Source organism: Apis mellifera, linkage group LG1 (assembly GCF_003254395.2).
Source record: "Apis mellifera strain DH4 linkage group LG1, Amel_HAv3.1, whole genome shotgun sequence".
NCBI classification, from domain to species: Eukaryota; Metazoa; Arthropoda; class Insecta; order Hymenoptera; family Apidae; genus Apis; species Apis mellifera.
In genome coordinates this window covers 25,695,540-25,723,318 of record NC_037638.1, presented here as the reverse complement: position 1 = coordinate 25,723,318, position 27,779 = coordinate 25,695,540, and the positions used below count along the sequence as shown (strand labels likewise).

General features: G+C 37.7%; 2 protein-coding genes across 2 annotated transcripts in view; both read left to right on the top strand.

The window, feature by feature from the left end:
• LOC102655243 overlaps positions 1-27,779 on the top strand; it is a 186,229-nt gene that overhangs the window by 102,318 nt on the left and 56,132 nt on the right. The window contains exon 2 of the mRNA XM_016916682.2: positions 2,516-2,739. Coding sequence (XP_016772171.1) covers positions 2,516-2,739 — 224 coding nt within the window. The remainder of the gene's footprint in view (positions 1-2,515; positions 2,740-27,779) is intronic.
• Positions 12,780-15,225, top strand: LOC724993. Its single transcript, XM_006571667.3, has 7 exons — positions 12,780-12,940; positions 13,285-13,525; positions 13,953-14,062; positions 14,134-14,253; positions 14,429-14,578; positions 14,685-14,744; positions 14,894-15,225. The coding sequence occupies exons 1-7, from the start codon at positions 12,853-12,855 to the stop codon at positions 15,070-15,072; spliced, it is 948 nt and encodes a 315-aa protein (XP_006571730.2). The 5' UTR covers positions 12,780-12,852; the 3' UTR covers positions 15,073-15,225.

Below are 27,779 nucleotides of genomic sequence, written 5' to 3'. Positions count from 1 at the left end.
TTGAATCGAGATCGATTGAATATTTGTTTCTTTTTAGAATAAAACTCAAAAAACAAAATATCTTTCCATCATTCCATTATTTCTATGTTTAAATTTCAATTTCTCGATTCCAAAATATCCAAAAATATCCAAAAATCTATTTAAAACAATTATACGAAAGAAACAACTTTTCTCTAATCAATAAATTCACTTTGTTGGCAAGAAAAGAAAAATTCTTGAAAAGTAATTTTATTATTAATTCTCGTTTCACGTCAATCGTTAATTTTCACTCGAAGAAACATCCGATTTACGATTCTCTATCAGTACCGCACTCCATTCATCTTACGCGCTAATGCAAATTTACCCTTCCGATGCGTTCAAATACTTGTGCATCTAATTCTCGTGTACCATCTCAAACACACGTGTACACACAAATTTTATCCGCAATCTCTGTCACGAATCCGTGCATTCGAATCGAATCAAGGCTCGATCTCGTCGCGAAAGAAACAACCGTTCCACTTCCAATAATCGTTACGAGACATTTAACCATCTGTTGCTCTAATTCCATCGTTCACCCTCCAATCCCTCTCATTTAAACCTTCCAGATTGTCCAGGGATCCGATAATCCATGCCAGAAATTAGCCGCGTTTCCTTCATACGTGTAAAGAATCTCTCTAGTTTTCTTAAAAATAATACCAATCCTTAGTTTTTCATACTCTAATTTATAAAACCTCCGAAATTGGCTAAAGATCCATTGATCCGCGTTAGAATTTAATATTTTCTTTCTCGAAATCACTCGAATCTATCTATTTTTATTCGAAATACATTTTGAACGATAACGTATTAAATTAATTTCCATTAAATTTTATTGATCCAAATTTGATCGTCCAATCCCTCTCTCGTTTGCAATACCTTGGAGATCTTTCAAAGCAACCAATCCCTGCCAAGAGTTAACCGCGTATCCTTCCGTAACCCGTGGCCAGATACGCGATACTTTTATCGAGAATCTTCGCTCCCTGGAGAATGTTGGCGGCCCACATTCGAGGTTGCACCCAGCTGCAACCATCTCATGCGGAAAACTATCTCACGCCTCTGCCTCCGATGACCCCCAGGCAACACGAGCGAAAACTTTTCAATCGAGTTTCTTCCTCTCCTCCTTATTTTTTTTCTCTCTCTCTCTCCTCTCCTCCTCTCGAAACCGACCACCCCCTCACGACTTTCAGCCGTGAAATTGTCGCGAGAGCGAGCGAGTTTTATCGAATTCGCGAATTAATTCGCTCCCCTTTGCCGCGTTACGATTCATTTGCTCCGTAAGTTGGCTTCGAGCTGTAACGAAGTTTGGGCAAATGGCGCGATAGGCCGAGGAGGAGGAGGAGAAGTTGGAAGTTGAGGGAAAGAAGTAGAGGAATTGGGAATAGTTTCGAAGAGGAGAAGCAAGTTTTGGATACTTTGCACGGAATAGTCTTGTTTTTAAGGCTTGTACAACCCTCTCCAACATCCAATCCTTCTTCTTTCTTTCTTTCTTGTTCTTTTTTTTTTTTCTTTCTTTTAGTAAATTTGAGAATCGATCTGATACTTCGACGCAATGCTCGCTTTATTATTTATAAATTATACGTTATATTTGTTGCGTCACAACTCGATCTTACGTCTTTGATCTTTCTAGTTTTTCCAACTAATCTGTCGAATGATATTCGTTCATGCACGTTATACTGATTTGGAAGAAGAAGAAACGAGATCGATTCAAAGTATAACTATATGGAGAAAATCGAGCTTCAATATTACGAGAGCAAATACACTTCCTTTCTTTTTTCTCTTTATCGATTAAATGTAACTGCTGTCACAACTTTTGTTACTCGTATCCGTAACAGGACAGTTCCCTCAGTCGATTCACAACACTTTTCGCTCGTGTAACGCAATTGTTGCAGACGTTCTACCTTTTCTACCTCTGATTTTATCCCCCTTATCGCATCGGGCTCGGTAGACCGTATTTAATCGCAGGTGCATCGAAATCGAATTCGGGCTATTATCCTGGCGATACGCGAATCAATCGGTCGTCAATCGATTGGATAATTCGTGGCAGGTTGGCAACGGCTTCGGGGACAAGCGTTAGGATCCCGATGTCTGCCTCGCTCGAGCGAGTTTAAAAGTCGATCAAATTGTTTCTTCATCGATCGGATGAAACTTTTACAACTGATCCGTAATCTGTCCTCCTCCCTTTCGGAGAACAAGTTTCCAGAGAAACAAGGGAAAATGCCGGTTAATCTCTGTCTATATATATAAGGTGAGAATCCTTTACGACAAATTTATTTATACGAAAAGTTTACGTTTCGGAGGAAATATTTTCGCTCGTCTTTAACGATTCGAGGGTTATTTTTATACGTGATAAGATCGATCCGGTTCTTCCATAGGAAGATCGATAGAAGGCGTGCAGATGAATTTTATTTCGGGGGGGAAAATATTAAAATATTCAATTTTCCAGACATTGGAAATAGAAATTGTGGATCGAATTCTAATAATGAATCTCTCCCGTTCACAGATCACATAAGCGACGTGTGCAAGAAGAATTACATGCGAGATCTGTACAGGAAGATAGACGGGGCGGTTCTGCAGTCGCAGCTCGAGAAGGACCTCGACTGCACCATCACCTTCCAAACACACAGCATCCTTCAGCGGTTCATGCTCCGTTTCGACCACCTTCAATTGGACTGCAACGATCACCTTTACATCTACGATGGCGCGCACGCGGTCAGCAGTTACAAGGTAAATCCCCGCCATTTCATTTCTATGTCGTAGTGCTGTAACCATCCAATAATGCTTTACACCGACCTCGTACTCCATCCTGCCGGAAACGGACTGCAACTCTGATCTGCATTCAAATTGGTATATACCAAGGGTGGGTGTAATATCGCCGCTTAGTCGAGAATTTGCATCCGGTGGAAACAGTTTTCGGCTTGGGTGGCCCCCTCCTCCTCTCCTCCCTTCCTCGTTCCGTCCACTAGTTATTGTTTGTTGTTCGTTACGAAATCTCGCCGATTTCCAAGGGAACTCGATACCGTGCTCCTCCTGAATTTACTCCAACTGCAAATTCATCGGTGTACGTAATCGTCATTCGAATGATAAAGTCACGTTCATACGGTGGGATAACTGTTAACATTCTAGATTGATCAATATTGATCTTTCGCGAGTGTGGAATGGAAAAATGGCTACATCGACGATATCTCGCTTAAAATTCTTTCGTATCGTTTGGAGAAATTTGTCACGTACGATAATAAAATTCACGTATCCTTATCTTCGAATTAAAATGACAACATTTATTTTCAGTAGCGATGAGTGGCAATTTCGAGAAAGGAAACACATGTTTTCTTTTTCCCCAAATTTGAAGAAAAGAACATATCGAAAATATTAGCTCGTGTAAATCTTCGATCGACTCGTGGATCGATTTTCTAATAACGCTAATAAGTCGAGAGGGGGATGGAACGTGGCTTTCTGTTCCCGATTAACCGTTTCCAATCGCAATTGCCGTTATCGATCAAAAGATGAAGCACTAATTGCACCAGGAACGACATTATTTTTCCATGATTATCATCGAGGACAATGGCTTCCCTTCCCTCTTTCTTCCCCTCTCGATAGGGGATTCCAGTTGCGAGGGCCATTTTAATGTATTCCTCTCATTATGGATTCTCGAAGCATGGCCACCGGTGAGCAGAGACGGTGGAAACTTGCACCATTAATCAAGATTCGTCTGCCGAGTAGAAGGGAGGTAGTATGCTTCGTTTCCCTCCCTCCGTCCCTTTTGTTCACGATTTATCTTTCTCTCTCGATCGGCCGAGCTTTCGATCTCGAATTATTCCTCGAGTCCAACGATCGATATCGATCATTTCTAACGAATAAAGAAACGAATTTATCGAATTTCTCCTTTCCTTCCAAAGTTTATCCGTTTCGCGTTACTTTTAGATTTTCACTCGCGATCAGATTTTCGCGAAACCTTCGAAAGTACGAACTTTATCGTGGTATTTGAAATCCAGGTATTTGAAACGTCTGGTTGAAATTTAGATCGTTGCTCCGGATGCTTCGGATTCGTCTTTCACCGTGGATGCCGAAAATATCGGGTCATTCCGTTTCATCTTGCAAAGAAATATTAAAATCGATCAATTTGGAAATGTATCACTCTTTTATCAAACGTGGTTAACGTGAAATATAAGACGTTAATGAGTCTTCAACTTGAAAAATGAGGGAAACATTCATCGACCGGTTAAATATAACGTTATATGATAAACGTTTTTCTTTTTTTTTCGTCGATCTCGTAAATAATAAGATCTCGAGTTTATTTTGCGAGTTCGTCATGCGATATCGCAATCCCTCACGGATTAAACACTTTAACGAGCGCTTACCTTTAACGTCGTTTCCACAGATCGACCCGATTATTCAAACGATTCTCGTCGTCTTTTTATATCGGTTGAAATTTGTTGCAACCGGATATAGGAGTCGACCGTTTCTTAAACATCTTCAGCATCCGCGCGCGTTTTTATCACAGACGAGGTAAATTGTGCGTATTTATTTTCGCGGCTAATAGGAAGGAAAGAGGGGCGTTGCTCGCGGTTTTTTCCAACCATGAATACCGCCACGTTGGCCTCGTCTCCGACGAGGTTTATGAAAAATAAACGTTAACGACGCTGCTCGTGAAATATGTTTCCAACTTGAATCGCCGCGCTCTTCCCTCAACCGTTACGCATTCCTTTCTATATCCGTGCATCTTTCTGCGTTACATCCGAAGCGCATATCTACGAAATTACGTGTATGAATAAGAATTATTATTTTTCGTGTCAAATTAAAGATTTTGTAATAATAATTACGAGATCGTTTCAAAATTTTCGATATTTTGGATGGGATCGTGATAATTTAAATATCAATGAAAAATAGAATTTTGTAAAAAGAAAGAAAGAGGAAAAAGGTTTTTCTCGAAATTCTTACAAAATATCGTACCGGGGGATGCAATTATAACAACTTGGGATGTTTGAGAGAACTTACAAGTGAACTTTATCCTTATGAGAAAGTTTCCAACTTCGTGACCCATTTTCCCGTTTTAGTGAAACCGCTAAAACAATTTCAATCGAAGATTTAATACATCTGTATCGCTAAATAAATCGGATATCGCGATTTTTCGCGATAAATCTTTTAAAATTTATTCCAAGATTAATTCTTTTTTTTCTTTTTCGAATATTAAATTTCGTTGGAATTAAGATAATACGCTTGTGCTCGTTGGAGGAAGATATTACTTGAATTGTTATGCAAGATGCAGGAAGAGATATCGAAACGGGGGAACAAGCGTAATTATTTCAAAAGGCAAGTTTTTCCTAAATAAATCCTTATTGTTCTTCTTCATTTTTATGTCCTTGTTTTACCTTATCGATCGTAACACACCGTGACACCCTTCTTGCGGTTGACACACTCGTAAAACTAAAAATAATAAGACCCAAGATCAAGGCAACAAGTGAGGAAATCCTTTGTCACAGACAAGGCACGCGATTCTCTAAAAAAGAAAAATCAACCTACACGCAAAATATATGTCACGTGAAGTTATAAATAAACTTCTTCCTAAACCATTGTATTATATCACCGATGATCGAACAAATGGCGTATTAAAATGTAATTTAAATAAGAAAATAATAATAATAATAACAAACTTTTGAACCTATATCATCATACATTGGCACAATGACGAAACAGGAGGGAGGGCAACGAGCATAATGCAATTTTGCATAATGGCGGTTTAACTTTAATCTTTTTTATAGTCTACGTAATGGCCCGTTAAGCGTGGCCCTTTACTGCCATCTCTGCCCTTTCCTCATCCTTTTTCTTTTTTTTTCAACCAGCTGCCTCCACTCCTTTACAAGAGACGTCTTAATTTCTCGCCACGTAAATCGAGGATCGAAAATGCGTGGAATGTTGTGACGCGTAAACGAGAAGGTAACGCGGCCAGTTGGACTTTTATTCCCGAAAGGAAACCGGAAATTGCGGTGATTTGCAGAACGCGTGCTGGAATTCAGATGGGATCCTGTTTCGATCTGTTATCGCGCAATGGAATTCCAGTATTTGCTCATTTTTCATCGTCAATTTAAACAATTAAAACGTTCTCGAGCGAAAAAGTTATGATCCCTCTTTGTGGAAATCGCTTCTCTCTCTCTCTCTATCTTTTTGTTGGTTAATTAAAGCGGTGGAATATGGTATACGATATCCCTTCCAACGTCTGTTTACGATGGCCGTTGTTCAAACGTTCGCTTATCCCCTCGATATCCTCCAACCCTACGGTGAACTACCCCAATTGTCTTGGAATTTCCCCTGTGGTTGACACTGGGTGGTAACGCACGGGCCAATTATTCTTCTCGTAAAACGATCGATCGATCGAAGGGATATTTCCGTGCCAAATAAAATTTTTTTAAATTTATCCTTGTATATTTCGTTATACCTCGTAGGAAAAAGGATAAGGAAGACGTGTCCAATTAAACGAAATTAATCGAAATGTTTCTCGTGGATAGAATCGATGAGGATAGACCGTTGGAGGGAGGAAAATTGGGGCAAAAATACAAAAGGGATGCGTTTCCCTTAAGAACGCCTGCGCGATGTTCAACGACATATCGACTTTTCGTGTGTCCCATCTTTCGTGGATAGCGGAGACACGATAAACGGCCGAAAGTGGATCGCGTGATTATTTTCCCCGATCGAGAGCTGCGCTCTTATTCACGTTCGCCTGTATAATCGCGATAACAGGTATCCTCTTGCGAAAACAAAAAAAAAAAAAAAGAGAAGAGAAAAGGAAAGGAGAAGGAATAATCAACAAGTTCGTCGCTTCCGTTTGGAAAACGAGGCGGGGATAAAAATGGGGAGGCGAGCCGAGATTAAAAGTATATAATCGTGGAAAGGAGCGCGACGAAGCGAAATTTCGTGTCGCGCGTGAACGAAATCCGCTTGCGAGGAGGGACGTCGCCGCGGAGACAGCCGGATTTAGCAGCTATTTGGACAGCACAATGGGACATCATAGAGACGTTTCACGCGGCGGTAATATCCTGGCTGTCACCATGACGACAGAGCTTGCGTAATGGCTGTGTTCTTGTTACGTGGAAAAATATGCCCGGCTCTCGTTTTCATTTTCGGTTCGCCGAATTTTCTCACATTTTCGTCTCCATTTCTCGCACGATAAGTGTTGGTTTGCTCGATCGAGGCGAGGATCTTCGAGACGAAATTATTAATAAATCCCAAACGTTGAGAGTAAAATGTAAATTTAAATTTCCACCATAGTTATAAAACGTGTAAGATATGTTTTCGACGTTGCGCCATTGTTCTTCCAGATCGGCTGACGTGTGAATTATGCATACGTTGTTTCAGTTTAGTCGTAGGAAGGTAGTTTTGAAATACGATAAATATGTGGTTGCGTCGAGTAATATATGCAGAATATATGTAAATTATATAGATACACACGGTGTAGCACGGTGTGTGGGTTTACTTAAAGTTGCTTCTAAAATTTCTCCGTCCTAGGTGAAACGAGAAACGAAATTAGTAGAATTATGCGTTCACCGGGAACACGTATGATAACTTGGCTTAATTTTAACGAAAAACTAATTAATATCAAATTTTAATATGCATCAACAAGTCTCCCTCTCTCTTTTAGAATCACGTTAAATGCACCTTTGACTTCAGAGTTCATCTTCTCGCGATTAACTTAACTCGTAACTGTAATCTACCGAATTTTCATATTTCCTACCACAGACTTAATTATCACACCGTCAACAAGTTTTCCCTAGAATTAAAATATTAACAGACATATCTGTATTCTCCGATTATCGTGTATTTTAACTTAATTCTCTAACGAACAATTTTTGACGTAGATTTAATTATTATCGATCCAGAAGGATGGATAACGAGACAAGGTTTCTCGGAAATTCCAACACGCTTTCGTTCCACCGTGTCCTCGGACTCCATTTTCTCGTGATTAACCGTACGACGTGTGTATTCGGGCACACGTGTACTCGCCCACGAAATAATGATCCCGGGACTATTATCAACGCCACACACGACCTAAATCTTGCTCGAGTATTTTGGTCGAACATAAACGATCTTATCCTTTCGGTAAACCGAAGGAAACTCGAGATTTCGAATACGTTATTTCGATACGAATTATTAGGTCTACCGGAAAGTTCTGTTTTTGGAATAAAACAAAATACAAATTTTTTCTTACCGCCAATTAACTTTATCGAATAATATAATTGCCATTATTATTAATGATCTGTTGCCAGCGTGAGGGCAATTTGTATATCCCATTTTTGAAAAATGTTTCATCTTTTGACGCGAAAAATTGAACCAGTGCTCGTTCGACATCTTCTTCATTTTTGAATTTTTTGCCCGTCAGAAAATTTTGTAAGGATAAAAACAAGTGATAATCAGAGGGTGCTATGTCCGGGGAATATGGCGGGTGCGACAGAATTTCCCAGCCTACTTCTGCAATTTTTTGACGAGTCCCTAAAGCAGCGTGTGGTCTGGCGTTATCGTGGTGCAGTATCATGTCCTTCCTATTCAACATTGCCGGCCTCTTTTTTTCGACCGCTGTCTTTAAATTATCCAGTTGCTGACAATACTTCTCCGAATTGAGCTTTTCGTTCGGTTTTAAAAGTTCGTAATGTATTGGTCCTCGAATGTCCCGCCATATACGCAACATTCTCTTATTCGGAGTCAAATTTGGTTTAGAGGTGGAAGGGCTAGGTTTTCCGGGTTTGCAATATGCCCTTTTCCTTACAATGTCATTGTGTATAATCCACTTTTCATCCTCAGTTATCATCCGGTTCAAAAAGGGCTCGATTTTGTTCCGAGCAAGCAGAGATGCGCATATGACAACTCGATCGACAAATTTTTCCAACTTAATTCACGTGGCACCCATCTTGAATACTTCCACACTAATCCTATCTTCCGAATATGATCAGAAATGGTTCGTTGAGCTGAATTAAGCCTTTCCGCGATCTCCGATGTTGTCGGAAAAGGATCTTGCTCCAACATTGCCTTAACAACATCGTCGTCGATCAAAGATGGTCGGCCAGAACGTGGCTTATCAGAAAGGAAATCACCTGTTTCAAATTTTTCGTACCATCTTGTGCATGTCCTATCAGAAACTGTACCTTCACCACTTTCAATAAATTTCTACATGCTTCTGTAGCATTTCTTCCTTGTTGAAATTTGTATAAAATACAGTGAATGAACTTTATCAGTCGCCATACTATCGTTTCACATTTAAGACTAATGTGAATCAACTTTATTATAGTTTATTTGCTACGTCTGTATGTATACATTAAGCGATAAAAATATAGAGCCTAACATGCAATAAATAAATAGAACTTTCCGGTAGACCTAATACTTTACACGAACGATATAATGATATATTTTCTGATTAAAGATCTTCTCTCTTTCGAAATTGTCATCAGCGTGTTTTATCCTTTATATTTTCAAAGTTATCGCGATGTTAGATAATATTATCGATATCAACGAGACGTCGTTTCGAATCTCGACGAGCGTTTTTATTATATACACGGAGAGAAGTTCTCGCTTCTCAAGATTCAAGTTGGGGGATCGTTCGCGAGTGACGATGCTTATCGCGAAAGCTGGAAAAATTCGACGAGCTCGAATGGAGGAGGTTAAGGGGTTGGAATTTTTTTCTATTTTCTTTTTATCGACGACAATTTGGAGGAATTTTTAGAACCTTCCAATCCTTCGGGTGTTTTACTTCTCTAATTAGTAATTTTATTCCTCCTCTTTGAAATTGCGAGATGAAGATTGAATTTATCAAGTAAAATTAGATTCTTAGAGAAGGAATAATTGGATTCTTGTTCGGGCGAGAAATTGATTTTCTATTCTCTCGGCTATTAATCTTCTTTGAAATACAATTTAAATTATTGGATCGGTTGATTTATATATTTGAAAGATGTTCTTGATGCACGTCTCGTTAACGAATATATTTGATATATTTTTTTTTATAATCGAACGAGTAGAATGAAAAATATTGTACGAACGAGAATCGTTTCCATTAACTTTATGATTCTCAGCCTCGTAAAAATTATACGTATAAGATGATAAATAAATGAAACGAGGGAAATTACAAGAATCGAGGCCAGCATGAGACAATTACACGTATCAAACTTTCACCAACTCCGATGAAATACGCGAATTTAAAAGATTACGACTACGGGCTTTGTCCTCGTCATCGAAAAAGCTACCCGCATCGTGTTATTCATGCGAGGCAATAACTTTAACAAATTCGCACAACTTTCAACACGTAGATTGCACAAACGAATGTAAATTGTCTCTCGCATGCAAATTATCTCGTAAAATATCAATCACGTCGAAAATACACGTGATACACGTGTGTGTATATATAAAATAAAAAAATATAAAAGATTTCGATTCGTACGTCGTTTAAGTCCTTTTGTGAATCAATCGTTGTCGAATAATATTGGATCAAAACTTAATTTTGCAAAACTCGGATCGAATTTGAAAAATTGCAGATTCTCGATATATCGATTGTTGAAAATTCACGATGTAATAAATATATGATAAGAAAATGGGGAAAAGAAGGAAGGGAATAAGTTCTAATTTCACAGCGTGTGTTCCACGACAAGGATACATCGAAATCGTACGTCAAAGAAAGTTGGCAGTTATCAGTCTCGTTTCTCTTTTCAATCGGACAAAAGGAAGGATTCTTTGAAGGTTTCTTTTTCATCCCCAGCTTTCTATTCATACTCTATAGGACAAGATTTTCCTCGATACCTGTGACCCCGTGACTCTTCACGAGAATTACATTTATATTTGCCAAAAATGTCCCCCGGCACATCCTTGTCATTCGCACGATGTGATGTCGATAAATCGGGATAGATACGAAGATTGAACTATTGATCAGAATAATGAAATTATTCGTCGAATCCTTGGCAAGTTCCATTTATAGGAAGAAGGGGGCTTACGGGAGGATATTTGTTTTTGTCAAAGACCTTGCTATTTTCCATTGAAATATGGCGAAATTTATTACCAATAAAGGGAGAATAGATGCGATTCGGATAGAAGAGGATAATTCGAATGGAATGGTTGATTAATCGGGGCATTTATAAAATTATTCTTACCATCATTGACGAATGACCATTTTCTAAAAATTTTCTGCTCTTTCTTACGTTCTTTTCTCTTGTGTTGCGAATGTGTTGGAAAGAAATCATTAAATCATCTTAATTATTATTCGTCAATTTAATGATTTTCAATTTAACCATTATGTGCATGATCAACGATTCCTCGAAATTGAGAAGAATTTAATAACTTCCTATCTTAACACGAATACTCCCCATCAAATGAAAAGATAAATAATTTTGATAAAAAAAAGAAGATTTTAATTTATAAATAGAATAGAATGGAATTATATAGTTATTTTGAAGTCGTAAATGCTTGAAGATGCATCGATATAATTACGATTCGTAACGCGATTAAATCGATATTAAAATTATATACACGTTATCTGAAATTAACAAAATGATGGATTGTAAATACATCGTTTCAGACAATTAATAATTTTTTTTTATTATTATCAGAAATTAAATCGTAAGAAGATGGAAATCTTTTCCGAGAATAAAAGTATCAAATAATGCAGTCTTCCTTGAACTGAATCTCTAACGAACTAATCTCGAAACGAATATGTAATTTTTTATTTGATCCACGAGGAATACAAAGCGTTCCTTTGGCAAGTAACTTTAATGGCGTTTCTTAAATAAAATTGTTCCTTTTTTCTTTTTCGAAAACAGAAGAGCAGAAATAATAATTGCCAGGATGAATCGTAATTACACCCGTTAATAGATTATAATTGTTATTGTTAGCACAAAGTACACGAGATTTTTTTCTTTTTTTTAAATATATCATCGTTTCATTTCCTTCAATCTCGCCGCGATAATAATCATGGCGGATGATAACGCGTCAGAATCAAAAGAATTGTTTCAAAGGATGGTCGATCTAAACTCCAAAATTGATCGAATGCGAGCGACAACCGCGATTCAAATGAGAAGGAAGAGGAGAATAATTAAAGTTGATTTTTTTACTCTCTCGTTGGGTCGCGAACTTTCGTTCGGGAGGGAGGGGAGGCATATTATCGGAAATTGCTTAAGGAACTCTTTAATAACAACTCTGCCGAGTATTAACACGAATTATTTTCAACTTTTCACTCTTATACGACTTAACCCCAAGTCTCTCTTCCTCCATATCGGCGCGATGGGCAAGTTCCGTTCGACGGTAAATAAAGTGGAAACGGTGGAAAAGTTGGAAGAAGATAACGAGGTAAGCAAATTTATCGTTTCAATATTATTATATAATCGAACGGACGGAAGATTGTTTGAAAATAATGCCGGAAAAACCGTTTATTAATTATCAGCGAGCAAAATAATTTGTAATCGTATAATTTTTACGTGCTTATCAGTATCGTTTAAGATGGAAAAATATTTTGTTCGAAACATGATATTTCTAAATGGTTTCTAGTGAAACGAAGCGAAGAAAGGAGGAAGCTTGAAAAAGGAAAGCGTCAATGAAATATCTAAAGCTAATGAAAAAAAAAAAGAAAAGAAAAAAAAAATCAGTTATTTTACGTAAATAAATAACACATAACAATGCTATTAATTTATTCTCTAGACGTCATCACTTCTCGTCTCCTCTTCCTGTCTCTGCGTCAACAATAACAACTAACCTAGGAAATCCCCCCACTTCCACGAGTTTCGATTGTTCCCGGTATTCGTTCAGGGTCGAAAGTATAAAAGACGAGAGACGATCGTGGCACGATGATACTCGTGCACAGTTCACCTTACAGAGACGATGGCCACCTGTCACGCCGAGACACGCTCGTTCCTTCAAAAATGCGTCCTTCTGCTGGCCTTGTTCGCCATTCACGTGACGGGGCGAGGTGAGGAATCGATAAGTTGGTCGATGGCTCGTTTTCGATTTTGTAAACTCATTTACGCGATATTTTTCGTTTCGATAAATTTGAAGGAGAAGTGTTGAAATTTTGTGTAAAATTTTTGACGGAGAAAAGATAATTATTTATTTTTATCCTAAATATTTTTACAAATTTAAATGTAAAGAGATCTTCGATTATTTGGATACTTATCCAATAGGCTGCAAGCAATTTTTATATTTAATATTTTTTTTTCTAATCAATTTCATTTCAAATCGATACATTTTTTTTAAATTTCACTTTTTCAAAATTCGATCGTCGATTCACCGACTTTGATGATGTTTTCTGAAAAGAGATCTGCGATAAGACGAAGTGTGGCGGCGTATTGAAATATTACGACGCGCTCGGTTGTACTCCTGTGTACAAGAATCCGAACGATTGCTGCGCGGAATCGTACAACTGCACTCACCTGGACAATCTGTCACGAGATAAATGCTACGTGAACGGGCACGAGTATAGCGACGGAGAGACGCTGAGGTCCGAGCACGCGAATCCATGTGACGTTGCCTGCAAGTGTATGCTCTTCAACGATGAGTGAGTGCATTTTCCTCGACGAAACCAAAGAGAATCGAACGTGTTTAAGTGATCTTAATCGGTGTCGTGCAGTTTGAAATAATATATTTTTTTGTACGTTTTAAACGCGTGACGAATTGCGTATTTTTCTTAAAAGTAGTGTTTTAAAAATTCGTCATAAATTGTTAAAATTACTTTTAACGTTTTTGGAAGAATAAGAAACGTGAATCGTTGAAACATTAGAACGCGGTTTCTGTGGAATTAATTTTGAAATTCAAAGTTAAACCTATTTGTTATAGAAAGTTCATTCTTTCTCGTATTATTATTTTAAACTCCATCGATTTTTTTTAATTTTATCGAAATAAATTTAGAAAATTAATTTGTTCGTTGTTAAACTTGGGTGGCAAACGTCGAGATATTACGACACACTGTTTTATTATTTCAACAGGGCCAACTTTGTGTGCGCGGGTTTCGATTGCGCTTTCATTTCGGGGGGAGAAAATTGTTTCCACAGATCCACCCATGATAGTTGTTGCCCGAACACGGAACCGACTTGTCGTGAGTAAAAAGCATCCGATGAATTGAGATTAAATCGAGAAGACTCGGTTAAATTTAAATGATTATTATAGTGAAGGAAGGAGAAAAAAGGGCGACTTGCGAGGTCGATGGGAAAGTTTTTCTGGATGGAGAATACTTTAGCCCTAAATCTGACCCGAGTTTGGATTGTTACTGCATGCCTGGATACGCAGGTACAAAGAAAAATATTAAATTCTCCTGGAAAGATAAGTTGCATTTCTAGGGAAAAAGAAAAAAGAAAATAGGTTATATCAAATTATAAAATATTATTAAAATTTCTTCAATTTCAACTAAAGAAAAGGAGGTGAACGAGTCGAAAAATTTAAAAAATAAAAATTGTACGTTTAGGCGAAAATATCGAGCCCTTCTGTAAGAAAATAAAACATCCTCACTGCTCTCCGTTGTTCACAAACCATGGATCTATACGAAGGAACTGCGCCCCCGTGTTTTACGATGATCAAAATCCACGAACGGACTGCAGCTATGTTTCGAGATGTCGTGAGTTCATAACAGAAATATATATCTCCTATTGAAATCTTCCTTTCAACGGGAAGTAACGAAATCTGAAACATATTTATATTACAAAATGAACCTGTTTTCGCAGAAAACTCGGATGACGTTGTTATTCATAATCACGATCACACTAAATCTATTTCCGAGGAAGGTAACGTATTCCTATATTTATATTTCAAATTCAAAAATTTTTTACAACATATCGATAATTTCATTCGACTTAAAATTCGTTTATCGATCGATCGATACACGCTTTCAACAAAATAAAATAATCATTGATCTTATTGCGATGTTTTGCAGAGGACAAAGTGTGCAAATTCGGTAATATGACGATGCACATAGGCGACGAATTGGATAAAGGAAGCAATTATGATTCTCTTTGCGTGAAATGTGTTTGCGAAGTGCCTCCGATTCCTACGTGTCGAAGACTTCCGGACAGCGAATGCGACGTTAATTATGCATATCCATTTCTTAGATAATCTGTGATCATTTATTAACCAATGATACGATGATTCTCCAAAGATGTTATTTATATCTCGCTCGTTAAAGGTTTCGATTGTTTTATAGAAAAATTATTATACATATAGAATCTCTGATACATGGTAAAAAAAAATTGTTTTTCTTAATCAAGCAACTTTTTATTCTCATTCTTTCGGAAATAATTCTCTTTTCTTTTTCTCCATTTCTGAAAAAGATTTTTTCGCTCTCCTCATTCTCTATTATTAGCAAAACATTAGAATATTTTTATTACGTATTATACGTAAGCCAATGACGATGATCGGGCTTGATAATTCACTCGATCGATCATTAATAACGAAGATGCCACGATATAACGAGAAGTTGAGATATCAATTGCTCGGCCAGATGGATACCAGAATATGAAAAGTTTTCACGAATAATTTTCACAATCTGTTTGCCGTTGAACGCTTGTCAGCTTCGTTTCTTCTCCGCTCGAGGAGGAGCGGCGCTGAACGAGATTAAGGAGAGAATGAAGGGAAAAGGGAAGAAGGGTGGTGGCGGGGTCACGATGATGGGGGGAGGGGGTGTGAATTTCAAACAAACTTGATCGCTTTTCATTTCCTCTCGACGAACGTTAACGAGGTTAACGATATTCAATTTTTCCATGCGTTTCTATCCTCTTTAAAATATTCCAACGTTCGACTCATTCTTCTCGAATTGCATCTCACGGTCGAAATAAAAAAAAAAAAAATAAAAAAACGCTATAAAACGCTTTATGAATTCCTTTGTCCCAAACTTTTAGAATTTAGAAGATTTATCGCGAAGGATGGAAAGTTTAACGGTCGATGATTGGATCGATGTTGACAGTATCGATGATATCGGTTTCGCGAAATTACGCGGTTGGAATCTCGCAAGTTTGCCGGAACTTGTGTGCGCGGCCGTGTGTGGGGAAAATGGCGGCGCAAGAAAGGCGCTGTAAGGAAGTTGGTGGTGGGCACCGTTGTCACGTTAAGTCGATCGAATTTATAGTTAGGTTGGCCCTCGGTGTTATAAGCATCGGTTCGATTACCAACGTCGTCCTTGTATATCACTGCTAACCGTTTGGAAAGTAGCATTTCTAAGTCGGCCCATTATCCTTGCTTGTTCAGCATCGCTGTCCTCGTCCACTCGTGAAATTTATTGCACGATCGCAACGTTTCGACCAGGTTTTTCCTTACTTGTCGTTGCTCGACCAACTCGTGAAATATAAAAATATAAAAATTGTGGAAGAGATTCTTAATAATTAACAATGACACATTTTACTAAATTTTTTTCAAAATTTATCGTACGATTTTTTTCTTGTTACTCGTTAAAATAATATGGAAATTGTAAGAGAAATCTGAAAAATTAATAACGACATTTTTTAATATCGAACTCTTTCTTCTATCGACGATTTTACTTATTGGACGTAATTCGAAATAATAGAAAAATTGCAGAGAATTAATAATTTTGATATCGAATATTTATCGTCCGGTTTAATTTTTTTTTAATCGATATCCGTAAAATGCTCACAATATATATTCACAATTCCTTACCAGTAGCAAAAATTTTTCCAGCTTGTATATATCAAAGATGGGAAACAATTTTTCAAAGCGGTTCGCAAATGCGCAAAGGGTTTTCGAGGCGCGACGTCGAAAACGTTACCTTTTGTATTTTATCCCTTCATGCATATTTCAGCTTTTCCCTGCACAGTGTTTCGTATTTTTCCTCTTTTCCCCTTTTCTTTCTCCTCCCTTTTTCTCTCTTCTTTCTCTCTTTTCTTTTCTCCTTCTCCTCTTTTTCTTCTTCTTCTTCTTAGAAGAAGCAGCACGAAGATAGAAGCGTCGAACCTTTGCACGCCTTATACCGTTTCGAGCCTTTCTTTTTTTTTTGTCCACGTTATTCGATTTGCTTATTCCTTCGTCCCGTCCTTGTTGCATTTCTTCGTCTTTTCCCCCATCGCATTCGTGATAAAATTCCAACAATTCTCGACAAACACCGAAATTCTCTCCCTCGACGCTTCTTTTGATTTTTAGCAATCGGTTTGCTCAAAGTATTTGTCAAAGATGGAACGCGCATTCGAAATTATTACACGTTTTGGGAAACAATTGGACAGGATTTTGGATTTACAGTCTATAGTATTCGATATTTATAATTTTTTATTCGATCATTTTTCACGAGAACGAACGATTTTTAAAATAGAATATATATAAATACTCGAAGAATAATATATATATATATAATAATTCATAATTAATTTTCAATATTTGTGGCTTCAATCATTCAATTCGATCGTTTAAAGATTATTTTATTCGTAAAGTTGTTACCTTTGTATTAAGTATCCTAGCATTTTAGAAACTTGGTCCAATTTGAACGAAAAATTTTTCTTCGACGATTCTACAACATAAAAATTACTTCAAATATATTCTTTCGATCGCTCCTAAGAGATTACTTAATTTTTTAATTCAAAATTTCGAGGATCTAATCTCAAATTGATTAGGCTAATTTCGAACGGAACAAATAATCCCCAATAACTCGATCATAAACTCTTAACAGCAACAAATTAACCGTCAAACACAATGGTCAATGGCTCGATGATAAAACTATCGAGTCTCCAACGATTAGTTTCCGGATCGATGGTCAAAAAAACCGTTTCGTTTACAATCGGCCAATCGAAACCGTTAAACGAAAACGTATCGATGATCGATGGGCCCGCGGTCGCATTAGCCAATCCGTGTTTCCGATCGACCAATCTTGCTCGCTTCCCATCCCATTTTTCGCGGGTATAAATTAACCGTGAGAACTGTATTAGTCCCATGCTCGTTTCACACGTATAACTTTATCGACTTGAATAGAATCGACTGGCAAAAAAACGATCCATCGATCAATCTCGATGGATGATGGTCTTCTTCCGGAGAAATTTCTTAGAGTTTATTCTTAGACTAGCGCGATTTTCCCTTTCTCCCTTTTCGATTGAGGAAAGGAACGATTATTTGAATTGTTTCTGCATGTTCGAGCTATGAATTAACATCCACGCAGGTAATGAAATGAATTGCCTTTCCATTGGCAACCAATAAAGCGAAAGGAGTTATCTGTGGAGACGAGGAAGTCTCTGCTACTGGCCATTGTTGAAAATAGTAAAATCATAGTTTGATACATGTTTTGGACGCTGAGAGATAAAATTATACAGTTACTCTTTTGTGAATCTCTGAAATTATTGAAAATGAGGATATGTATTCCTAGTTTTAGATAATTTATGTTAATCACTAGTAATAGTAATGTTCACTATTAATATTAATGGATTATCACGTAGTTCTATGGTAAGAGTAAACGTGTCGAAGAATAGCATCAATATTTTTTTTTTTTTTTTGGAGAAAAAAGGATCTTAGCTATTTATTCCTAGTTTTAGATAATTTACATTAATCAGTAATAATAGTAATGAATTTATAATATAGAAAGTATGATATTAAGTTAAATATGTAATATGTGGATTATCACGTGCTTCTATAGCAACTTCAAACGTGTCGAAAAATGGCATCGATATTTTTTTTTTTTTGAAAATGTTAAGGATATCTTAGCCATTTATTCCTATTTTTAAATAATTTACACTCGCGAAAAATAGCAAGTAGCTGCGCTATTAATATATGGGTTATCATACTTGACAATGCTTCAATTCAGTAATATCTAAACGTGGCACATCGATATATTTTCGCAATTGTAAGTGTGTCATCACTTAACACGTATATATATATGCACGTATCATTGACAGAAACGAATCAATCCGTGCTATAATAGAAGATGTACTGCGTACATTTTTAAACTTTTTAAAGCGTTTAAAGGAGCTTTATCGAGAAGAAGCGTATCGATCGTGATCGGGGAAAAAGTTGGAGAAAAATGGAGAATTTGATCGGCCGAGGAGGAGCGAGTTCGAAGGAGATCCGGTCACGAGATGCAATTATGATAAAGCTGAAAGTTTCTTTTAGGAGAGGTTTTCAACGGGTATCGCGGTCTCACAAAAGGGATGACTGCCGGGGCCGCGTTTTGACTCGGCCGCGTTTTAATCTATATCTCGCTCTCTCTATTTCCTGCTCCCTTTATTCTCTGTGTCTGACATGCGATGAGCTTTCGACTCTCGAGAACATTTCCCTCTCGTGAAAAACCCGCCCTCCTCCTCGTTACCACGGGGATTCCTCGGGAATCGATACGGGCAACCGATGAAAATTAATTTTAAAGTTCGACCGATCGAACCGGGCCGCCATTCCGACTTTCCATCCGCGAGTAGCGCCCCACATTTTTTACGATCTTTTAATTACAAACCATCTTTTATAACCGGATAAATTTTCGCTTTCACGTAATTCTATCGCGAATTCGTATTGATATTCGCGTAACGAATCGCGTTTGTTATTTAAAGCGAAAGAAAAGCGTGTTTTTAAGACGATTTTTTTTAATAAGATCATTGGATAAATTTTCGGTTTCACGTAATTTTATTAAGATTTCATATTCTTGTCTTGTTCGCTTAACGAATCGCGTTTGTTATTCAAAGCGAAAGAAAAGCGTGTTTTTAAGATGATTTTTTTAATAAAAATCATTGGATAAATTTTCGGTTTCACGTAATTTTATTAAGATTTCATATTCTTGTCTTGTTCGCTTAACGAATCGCGTTTGTTATTCAAAGCAAAAAAAAGGAGCGTGTTTTTAAAATGATTTTTAAAATAATTTTTTTTAATATAAGATCATTGGATAAATTTTCGGTTTCACGTAATTCTATCACGATTTCATATTGTTTCTGTTTTCTTAATGAATCGCGTTTGTTATTTAAAAAAAGAAGCGAAAAAGAAGCGTGTTTTTAAGATGATTTTTTATTATAAAATCATTGGATAAATTTTCAATTCACGACAATTTTTATCGCGAATGAAATTACATGAAACCGAAAATTTATCCAATGATCTTATTAAAAAAAATCATCTTAAAAACACGCTAAAACAACAATATGAATTGTTGTTATTCGTCTAACGAATCGCGTTTGTTATTCAAAGCGAAAGAAAGAAGCGTGTTTTTAAACTGATTTTTAAGATGATTTTTTTTAATAAGATCATTGGATAAATTTTTTCGGTTTCACATAATTTTATTACGATTTTTTTTATTATTGTTGTTCGTTTAACGAATCGCGTTTGTTATTCAAAGCGAAAGGAAGAAAGGCGTGTTTTTTGCTAATTCGAGTATAAGAGATATAAATACAATTCTTATGCGGATATCGCGAAGCTTATATCGGAGAAATGTGTCCCCGGGTACCGATCATTTGAGGTTAAAGAATGATACTCTCCCCCATGCTTGAAAGGAAAATATCATTTTCTTCTGCAATCAACTTATAACCCAGCCGGGGGTATTACGTAAATGGAAATACGGGAATGGAAAAGAGTATTTTTCTTTCGAAAATTTCTTTCCTACCTTTCATTTTTATACTTTTAATTCCGAGATTATTTTTCATAATATTTTTATTCTTTTCTTTTTTTTAATACTAATAAAATTGGCGATATTGGATCGAGTCTTTCTCAAGATCATTCAATTTTTTTTTCTATACGAGAATAATTCTAAAGTAATTCTAAAAATCTGATGAGAAGAAGAAGATCGAAAAGTCGAGGCGACATTCAGCCTCGTTAATCCGTCTCCTCGGTCGGCCGACCCTGTCAAAGTGCCCCACGACTTAACTCTCCGCGCTAAGAATTTCCCTTTCACGGGCTATTTATTAAGGCGAAGCTGCGTTCATGCGAAATTTCATTTCGTAAATGGGCTTGATTAGTATTTCATGGATTTCAAAGAGTGCCGCCTATTCGCGTTTAACAGTGAACATAGTGGAAAGACGCCGCTCGTCGCGATATCAACTGATGATATCATTAATTAGCAGTGTCGTAATCTCTCAGCGTAGCGCCTCTTTCGGTCACTGCTTTCCTTCGCAACACGCGCCAACAACTTCGCGCTTGTTCCACGTTTATTCATCCGAGAAGAAATTAATTGAGATAAAAATTCTCTTCTTTTTAACCATTTTTCTCTTTTTTTAGAATTATTTCACTTCGATGTCTAGAAATGCTAGACGTATCATCGTTTTGCGAAGAGAAAGGCAACGCGATACTTTTCGTATTTCGCGACTACCCAAATTCAATTTAAAAAATATATATTTTATACGCGAGACATTGTATAAAGGATAATGCATGGATCAAGTTTCGTGTTATTGGATAACTTCGCGTGACGAAAGTTTATTTGAAAGTTTACTTCCCATTCAAACGTATTTTTAAACACCACTCTTTTTCGATAGAATTTCCTCGCAAGATGCGCAACACTGTACTCGCTGTACAACCCGACTCATTTCCCAAAATTCGTCGAATCGGGACGAAGATTGAAAATCCTCTCCTACGTGTTCCACGGAATTATTCCAGTCGAGTGGAATTTTCCAAGTCGGATCGATATTCGGGGGCCGGACACGAATATCGTCGAGGCATTGTTCCAGGCCTGGAAAATCGATTAACGCTGCGCCTGACCTATATACCGTCCCGTGAAAAGAAGGATTCCGCTGTTTGAGCCCACGCGATACAATACAACCCCCCCCTTGACAGGGCCTCCACCCTTCTTTCGAAACCGTCTCCTTCGAAGGCTTAAGGCGGCATTGTCGCGAGCCTCTCCTTCCAAGAGAAGAGAAGAAGGATTCTATACGTGGAACCCTATGTAAATGCGGATCAGAGGACAGTCCAGTTTTGCCTCTTCGCTCTTCCGTTGTCCACGTTTATCGTTTGTGTGATCTGACGCGCTCTTTGCTCGGTCACGTCCATTCCTTCGTCATCTTTGTCAACGTTTGCTTCGTCGCTACGCTTTAAACTCGAGAAGAAGAGTCGTTTCGATTAATTATAAGGGGACAAAGTGTGGAGAATATTTAATAGTCGAATTGCTTCGATAATAATTGTAAACTTTTAGGTGAAAAGCTGATTATAAAATCGAAATTGGTCACTTTTTTTAAAATCTCTAATAATTGATGCGTGGAGTGGAAAATGAAGATATTTGGTTTTGTTTGAAGAAGCTTGCGTATGTGGAAATATTGATGGATTTAATTATTGCGAATTAAAGATTTTTCTGAAATGAAATTATAAATTTAAGAAACGTAGAAACGTTCGAAATCAAAGAAGATACATCCATGTGGGAACAGCGATCGATGGATTACTGACGAAGGGATTGGATTTTATCTTTCGTTTCGTTTCGCAATTTAAGGAAAATAAGAAACGTATTTCTATTTACCCGGAAGCGAAACAATTTGCAAGTTAGGAAGACTCGTCGGCGTTGCATAAACAAGATTGATGAGACGCGATATCTTTTCGCGCGAGGGGGAAACTTGGTTGCAAACGCTTAGCCGATGGCCCGCGATGTTTGTTGTTCCAGGCTTCGCGTTAATAGATGCGCAAACTGCATGCATACAAATTGCGCGATCGCTCGCCCTAACAGAGATGACTTGCACGGTGATGTATGGGTGTCGAGGCACGTGGAACGGGCGACCGCCTCTCCAGATATTGCCGTCTTCCTTATCCACGTCTACGGAAATCTCGAAATAGCAAAGTGTGGACTCGGGTGAAATATTACCGTGTCCCGTTACATCTTGCTAAAATATAACGTTCCTTCCATTTACGCGTTTTCTTGCGAGGGTAATACGCTTGCTTAAATAACAACAACAAAAGAAAAGAATAATTTCAATTTGCAACGTAAAATTCGATCACAAATGTAAATTAGCTTGGCGAAAGGTTCAAAGATCCTTTGAAATCTAATTTGAATAATCCCCTCGCTCGCCTTGACACGAATCTAAAATCGATCCTTCCTTAATTTCCTCACGAGCATAAATACACGCGTGAATAAGTAACATAAAAATACGCAACGCATAATTCAAACTAATTTATTCCGACGCCTCACACTTTCCAAACGTTTCTCTCGACAATCTCTTCAAGATTGCGTCATACGTCCATTATCAAACCTCCTTCTCGATTAAAATTTCTCCGTCCCTTTACGGCCTTGTGCATTAACCTCTCCCCGAGCGAGCCCATTGAAGAGGGCGCGACGAGCGAGCCGCGCGTCCTGGGACGAAATCCGATCTGCCAAGAATTCTTCCCTTATAAAATTTTCAACTTTCCCTCGCCGCCACCGGGAAAATTGAACGGCGGGAAAAAAAACTTTAAAGCGGAGCGGATTTACTCTTAGCGTGGAAAACTTTCGGAGAATCGATATTTTTCTTTTTTTCGCTCGGTCATCGTTGCCAAGAAAGAAAGAAAGGAAGGAAGAAAGGAAGAAAGGAAGGAAGAAAGAAAGAAAGGAAGAAACGCAAACATAATAGGAAAGGATCGATCCTCTCGCCGAATCATCGGGATCGAATCGATGGAAGAGGAAGGAGGATGATTCGTTGGTTAGAGGGGGGAGGGATTGTAGGTGGGAGGGGCGTTAAGGGCCATCCAGGATATTGCTGGCGGGGGTGACGTTGCAATTAGACGAGATAGCGAAAGGCAGGAATGGAAGGAACGGTATCGTAATTCGCGATAAAATCGCTCGTAACATTGAGATGGTTGTTCCGATTGTCGGGCGGACATTTTCGATGGGACTCGGCCCAATGGCGTGCCGCTACGTGAGCGCCGTTTCGTTCGATTGATTCTACGCCACTTGATTGCGGTTAAACCCTCTCCCGTCGAATTTCTTCCATCGAATGGAATTAATATTTTCCATTCATTCTACGTGCCGGTGCCCTCGAGAAGGGAGGGATATCGATGATAACACGGGATTATTTTATCGATCGAAAATGAAGATGCGAGGGTGAGGAAAATTTAAATTGGGAATCGGCTTGATCTCATCGTTAATTGGATCGAAATAATGGAAATAATATTTTACGTAGATGATTTTAGAGAATTCAGAATTGGGACGAATATTATTCGACCGGTGATTGTATTTTTCTCTAATTAACTATTGCTGTTGATAATTTGAATAGATTTTCGAATGGACGTTTTTGATATTTTTCAATAATGCATCGATAAACGTCGATAAGTAAACATAAATATACATTTTTCCTCGAAAGTATATATAAAAACGATTGTATCGTCAATTGGGATAGTGGTCGTTGCGAAAGAAGTACGACGTGCTTGAAACGGAGCGAATTGATGGAAGAAATTATTTTAGAAAGTTAAATTGACATTCGTTTAGAAAGGAGTGGGACGATCAGCCTCGGGTTAATCAATTAACGTCCCGAGTAAGTATATACTTACCGAGCTTCCGTCAAATTACGGAGCAATTAAATCCAAGTTGCACAGTTTCGAGGCGCGGAAAATTATTAATCGATCGTCTTATTCTCCATTCATGAAACAATTTCAAACGACAAACACTTTAATTCCATACACGTGATATGATAAAACGATCGATTCTTGGAAAATAATTGATACATCATTTTAAAAATGTGTGGATTATTTTTGAAAAAATCGATGCTAAAATATTATTATTACACCGTGTTAAAATTCCATGGAAAACAACGGATCACGATAAATCGTGACTATCTTTAACAAATCGATCCAATCAAAAAAATTCTAATTATTACACCGTTTTAAAAAAATTCCACAATGGGTTTCAACGAAATCGTTACTATCCTTGGAAACTATCAATTATATAAAAAAAAAAAAATCGATCGTTTAAATACCGTTTTAAATTCGAACGAGACAATGGATTACGATCAATTGTAATCATTTTGGAAATCGATCAAAAAAAGAAAAAAAAAATCGATAAAATATCGTTTTTTTAAAAATAATCCCACGAGAGGAACAAGGAGGAGCGACGACAAAAGGATAATATCGCTTGCCAAATGGAAAATTGTAATTAGAGTTTGGCATTGGAAACGGTGTTCGGGGCCGGTGGCATTAATCTGGAGAATTTTCCGACCTTCCTCCCCTCCTCCCCTGTTACGCAATTTCCCCTCGTGCCGTGGGAAGCTTTCAATTTGAAAAATTAATCTTAGGACGAAAGCTCTGGTTGAGAGGCGGGCCATAGAGAAGGGACGGCGAATACGGAAAATTTAATTTGCTCGCGAAATACTCGAAAGATGTTCGTACGGCAGATTAAACCACGGGGAAGTAGTCAAAGGATGCTTGAAAACGGTTAAAAGGGTTCGCGACATCCGGCTTCCTCGTGTATACGCGGCATCTAATCTTTACGAAAAAAACACGGCCGGCCCTCCCTCGCCTGTTTATTTTTAATTACGAGGAAAGCTCGAAACGCTTTGTCACGAAGGAAAGAAAAGAAAAGATGAAAAAAGATGATACCGATTTGTTAAAATATTTTCGTTATATAAATAATTGCATCGACGATAAAAGGGATGATGTTGGATGGCAAATCTGTGATTTGCAGATATATTTTTTTTTTTAAATATTCTACGTCGCGTAAAATTAATCCATCGATTTTTCGAAATTGTTGCTGTTGGTTAAAAATTGAACAAAATTTTTCGACGAGATTCGATTATTTTGAGTCGTGTAACGAGCTCTCCGTGTAATTCCGCTCCGCGAAATTACCCAGGTCTTTGAAAACGTAATAATACGTCGTTAGTCCGGGGAACAGAGGGAAAATGATAATATGGTTTAATCGAATCACACCCCCTTTGCAACGATGACTTTGTACCGCAAGGGCGAGCCGTTATTCTCTCGAATTTTCAACGTAAACCGTGATGAGAACTCGTAAAAGTGTGTCGGGATAATAATATCACGGTCCTCCACGTCGTAGAAACGGCATCCTTCAAATAAATACATGTAGAGATTCGCAGAAATTTTATACGTTCAATTGAAATAATTTCAAGAACAAAGTGTCTAATGAAATTATCCTAAATTAATATTCCTCGATTCTTCCTTATAAAATATTATCCCCGAAGAGGGATTCATCGATCGAAATATCAAGTAAATAAATAAGATTCCTAACTCGTTTTCCCAGAGAATAGAATTTACATTGATTGACTTCTCAACAAAATCCGAATAGAAGCGTAAAATTCGAACGAAGAATTGGCGCCACTTCAACTTTTTTCCTCCCCTCGAATATTCTTATCCCATGGCTCCGGAAACGGCCTATATTCCAGTGTTTCGTGCACGGCATAAGTTGTCCCATCATGAATACAGCTCCTCCTAAGTTGGACCAGTTTCGCGATTGCGGCGAAAAATTTGGACGTCCGTGTTTGAACGGGTAATCGATCGGAGAATCTGGAACGATGAGTTCAATCGGCTTACGGGAATATTGGGAGTAGATTTTATATCGTTTGTTTTAATCTAGTAATTCCCTAGCCATCCATATCTTGAATCTTCTTCGCTCTTCATTCTGTTATGATTTAAAAAAAAAAAAGGAAATTGCGTGGAGAAGTTTGTTTCAATCCAACAGCTCTTCTCACTTTTCTTTCAATAATTGAGATTTTCTTCGCGCGCTAATATTATCACTAACAATTCAATCAACAAATTGTTATCGAGTAATATTTTCTTTATTGAATATGGAATATCACTTCAAAAATCAATTCTTAAAGTTTTAATTATATAATCTAATGATAAAGGATAATATAATAGTAGAAAATATATCGTATACAGAGAAGAATAAAAATTTGTGGAAAAATAAATCTATAATTTCCAAGAGGACGGCGTATTTTAAACGAACATTTCCCTCTCTGCTTAATCAACGCAACGCGAGCAAAATATTTCATCCACAAAATTATCTCTCCCATAAATAAAATGGAAAAATTGACGGGACCCCTCGAGAAACCCCTCGAAATCCGCTTTAGCGGCCGCAAATCCTCGCGCCAATCCTCCTCCCCCCTCGAAAATTAATTCCTGGAACGAGGGGGGGACCCCCTTTCGAATCTCGTGGGGCTCGTAAGAGTGGGCAGCCGTGGCTATAGTGCTTGGTCGTGATCGATGACGGTCGTGATCGAAGTTGACAGGTGGCGGGCCGGGTGACACGCGGCCCGATTGCGGCTACATTATTAAACCGTGGCCCATCAATGGACGTGTATAGGTAGGCCTAATGTGCGTCGGAATGTACAGTTTGTGGCAGGCTGGAAACAGACCGTTTTGGAGGCGCGAGCCTGGCTGCTTTGCCGCGAACAACGCTGCCAAGATTCGCGTTTAATCTCCAATGTTGTTTCGCGCCTCTTGCATGGAGAATAACGTTTAATTTTCGTTGATTATTAAGAAAGTTCTTGTTCTTTTTTCTTTTTCTTTTTGGGAATGAAATATTTGTTTAAGTGATGAGAAGATGTTAATCTTTTTTTAATTTAAATTTGAGTTGCTGAGTTTATGAGAGAAGTTGAAGGAAGCTTATGGTGATTAAATTGGGTTTGGAGAAATTAATCGATAGAGCGTGTGAAAAATTATCTTTTTTCAACGATCAAAGCTGGTCGAAATGACTCCTTTAAACGGATTATATTAAATTTCCAATTTTCATTCGATTATTGTTTAAAGTTAAAATGAGATGAATCACGGTTTGATGTATAAGTTGCGTTAAATAATCCGGAAACTTTTTCAATATCTCCGTTTATGCTACGAAATTAAAGTAACAAATCTTGTTGTTGCTTTAACAAAGTTTTCGAAGCTTTAAAGTTAATTAAGCTCTACGTTCTATCTCTATAGATAGAAGGCGAGGGACGATAGAAGGAGAGGGGAAAAAAAAAAAAGAAAAA

Coding starts and splice junctions, on each gene's coding strand:
- LOC724993 (XM_006571667.3), top strand. CDS start 12,853: ATGGCCACCTGTCACGCCGAGACACGCTCGTTCCTTCAAAAATGCGTC. Junction 14,254..14,428: donor CTGCATGCCTGGATACGCAG/GTACAAAGAAAA, acceptor TTGTACGTTTAG/GCGAAAATATCGAGCCCTTC. Junction 14,745..14,893: donor TAAATCTATTTCCGAGGAAG/GTAACGTATTCC, acceptor GATGTTTTGCAG/AGGACAAAGTGTGCAAATTC.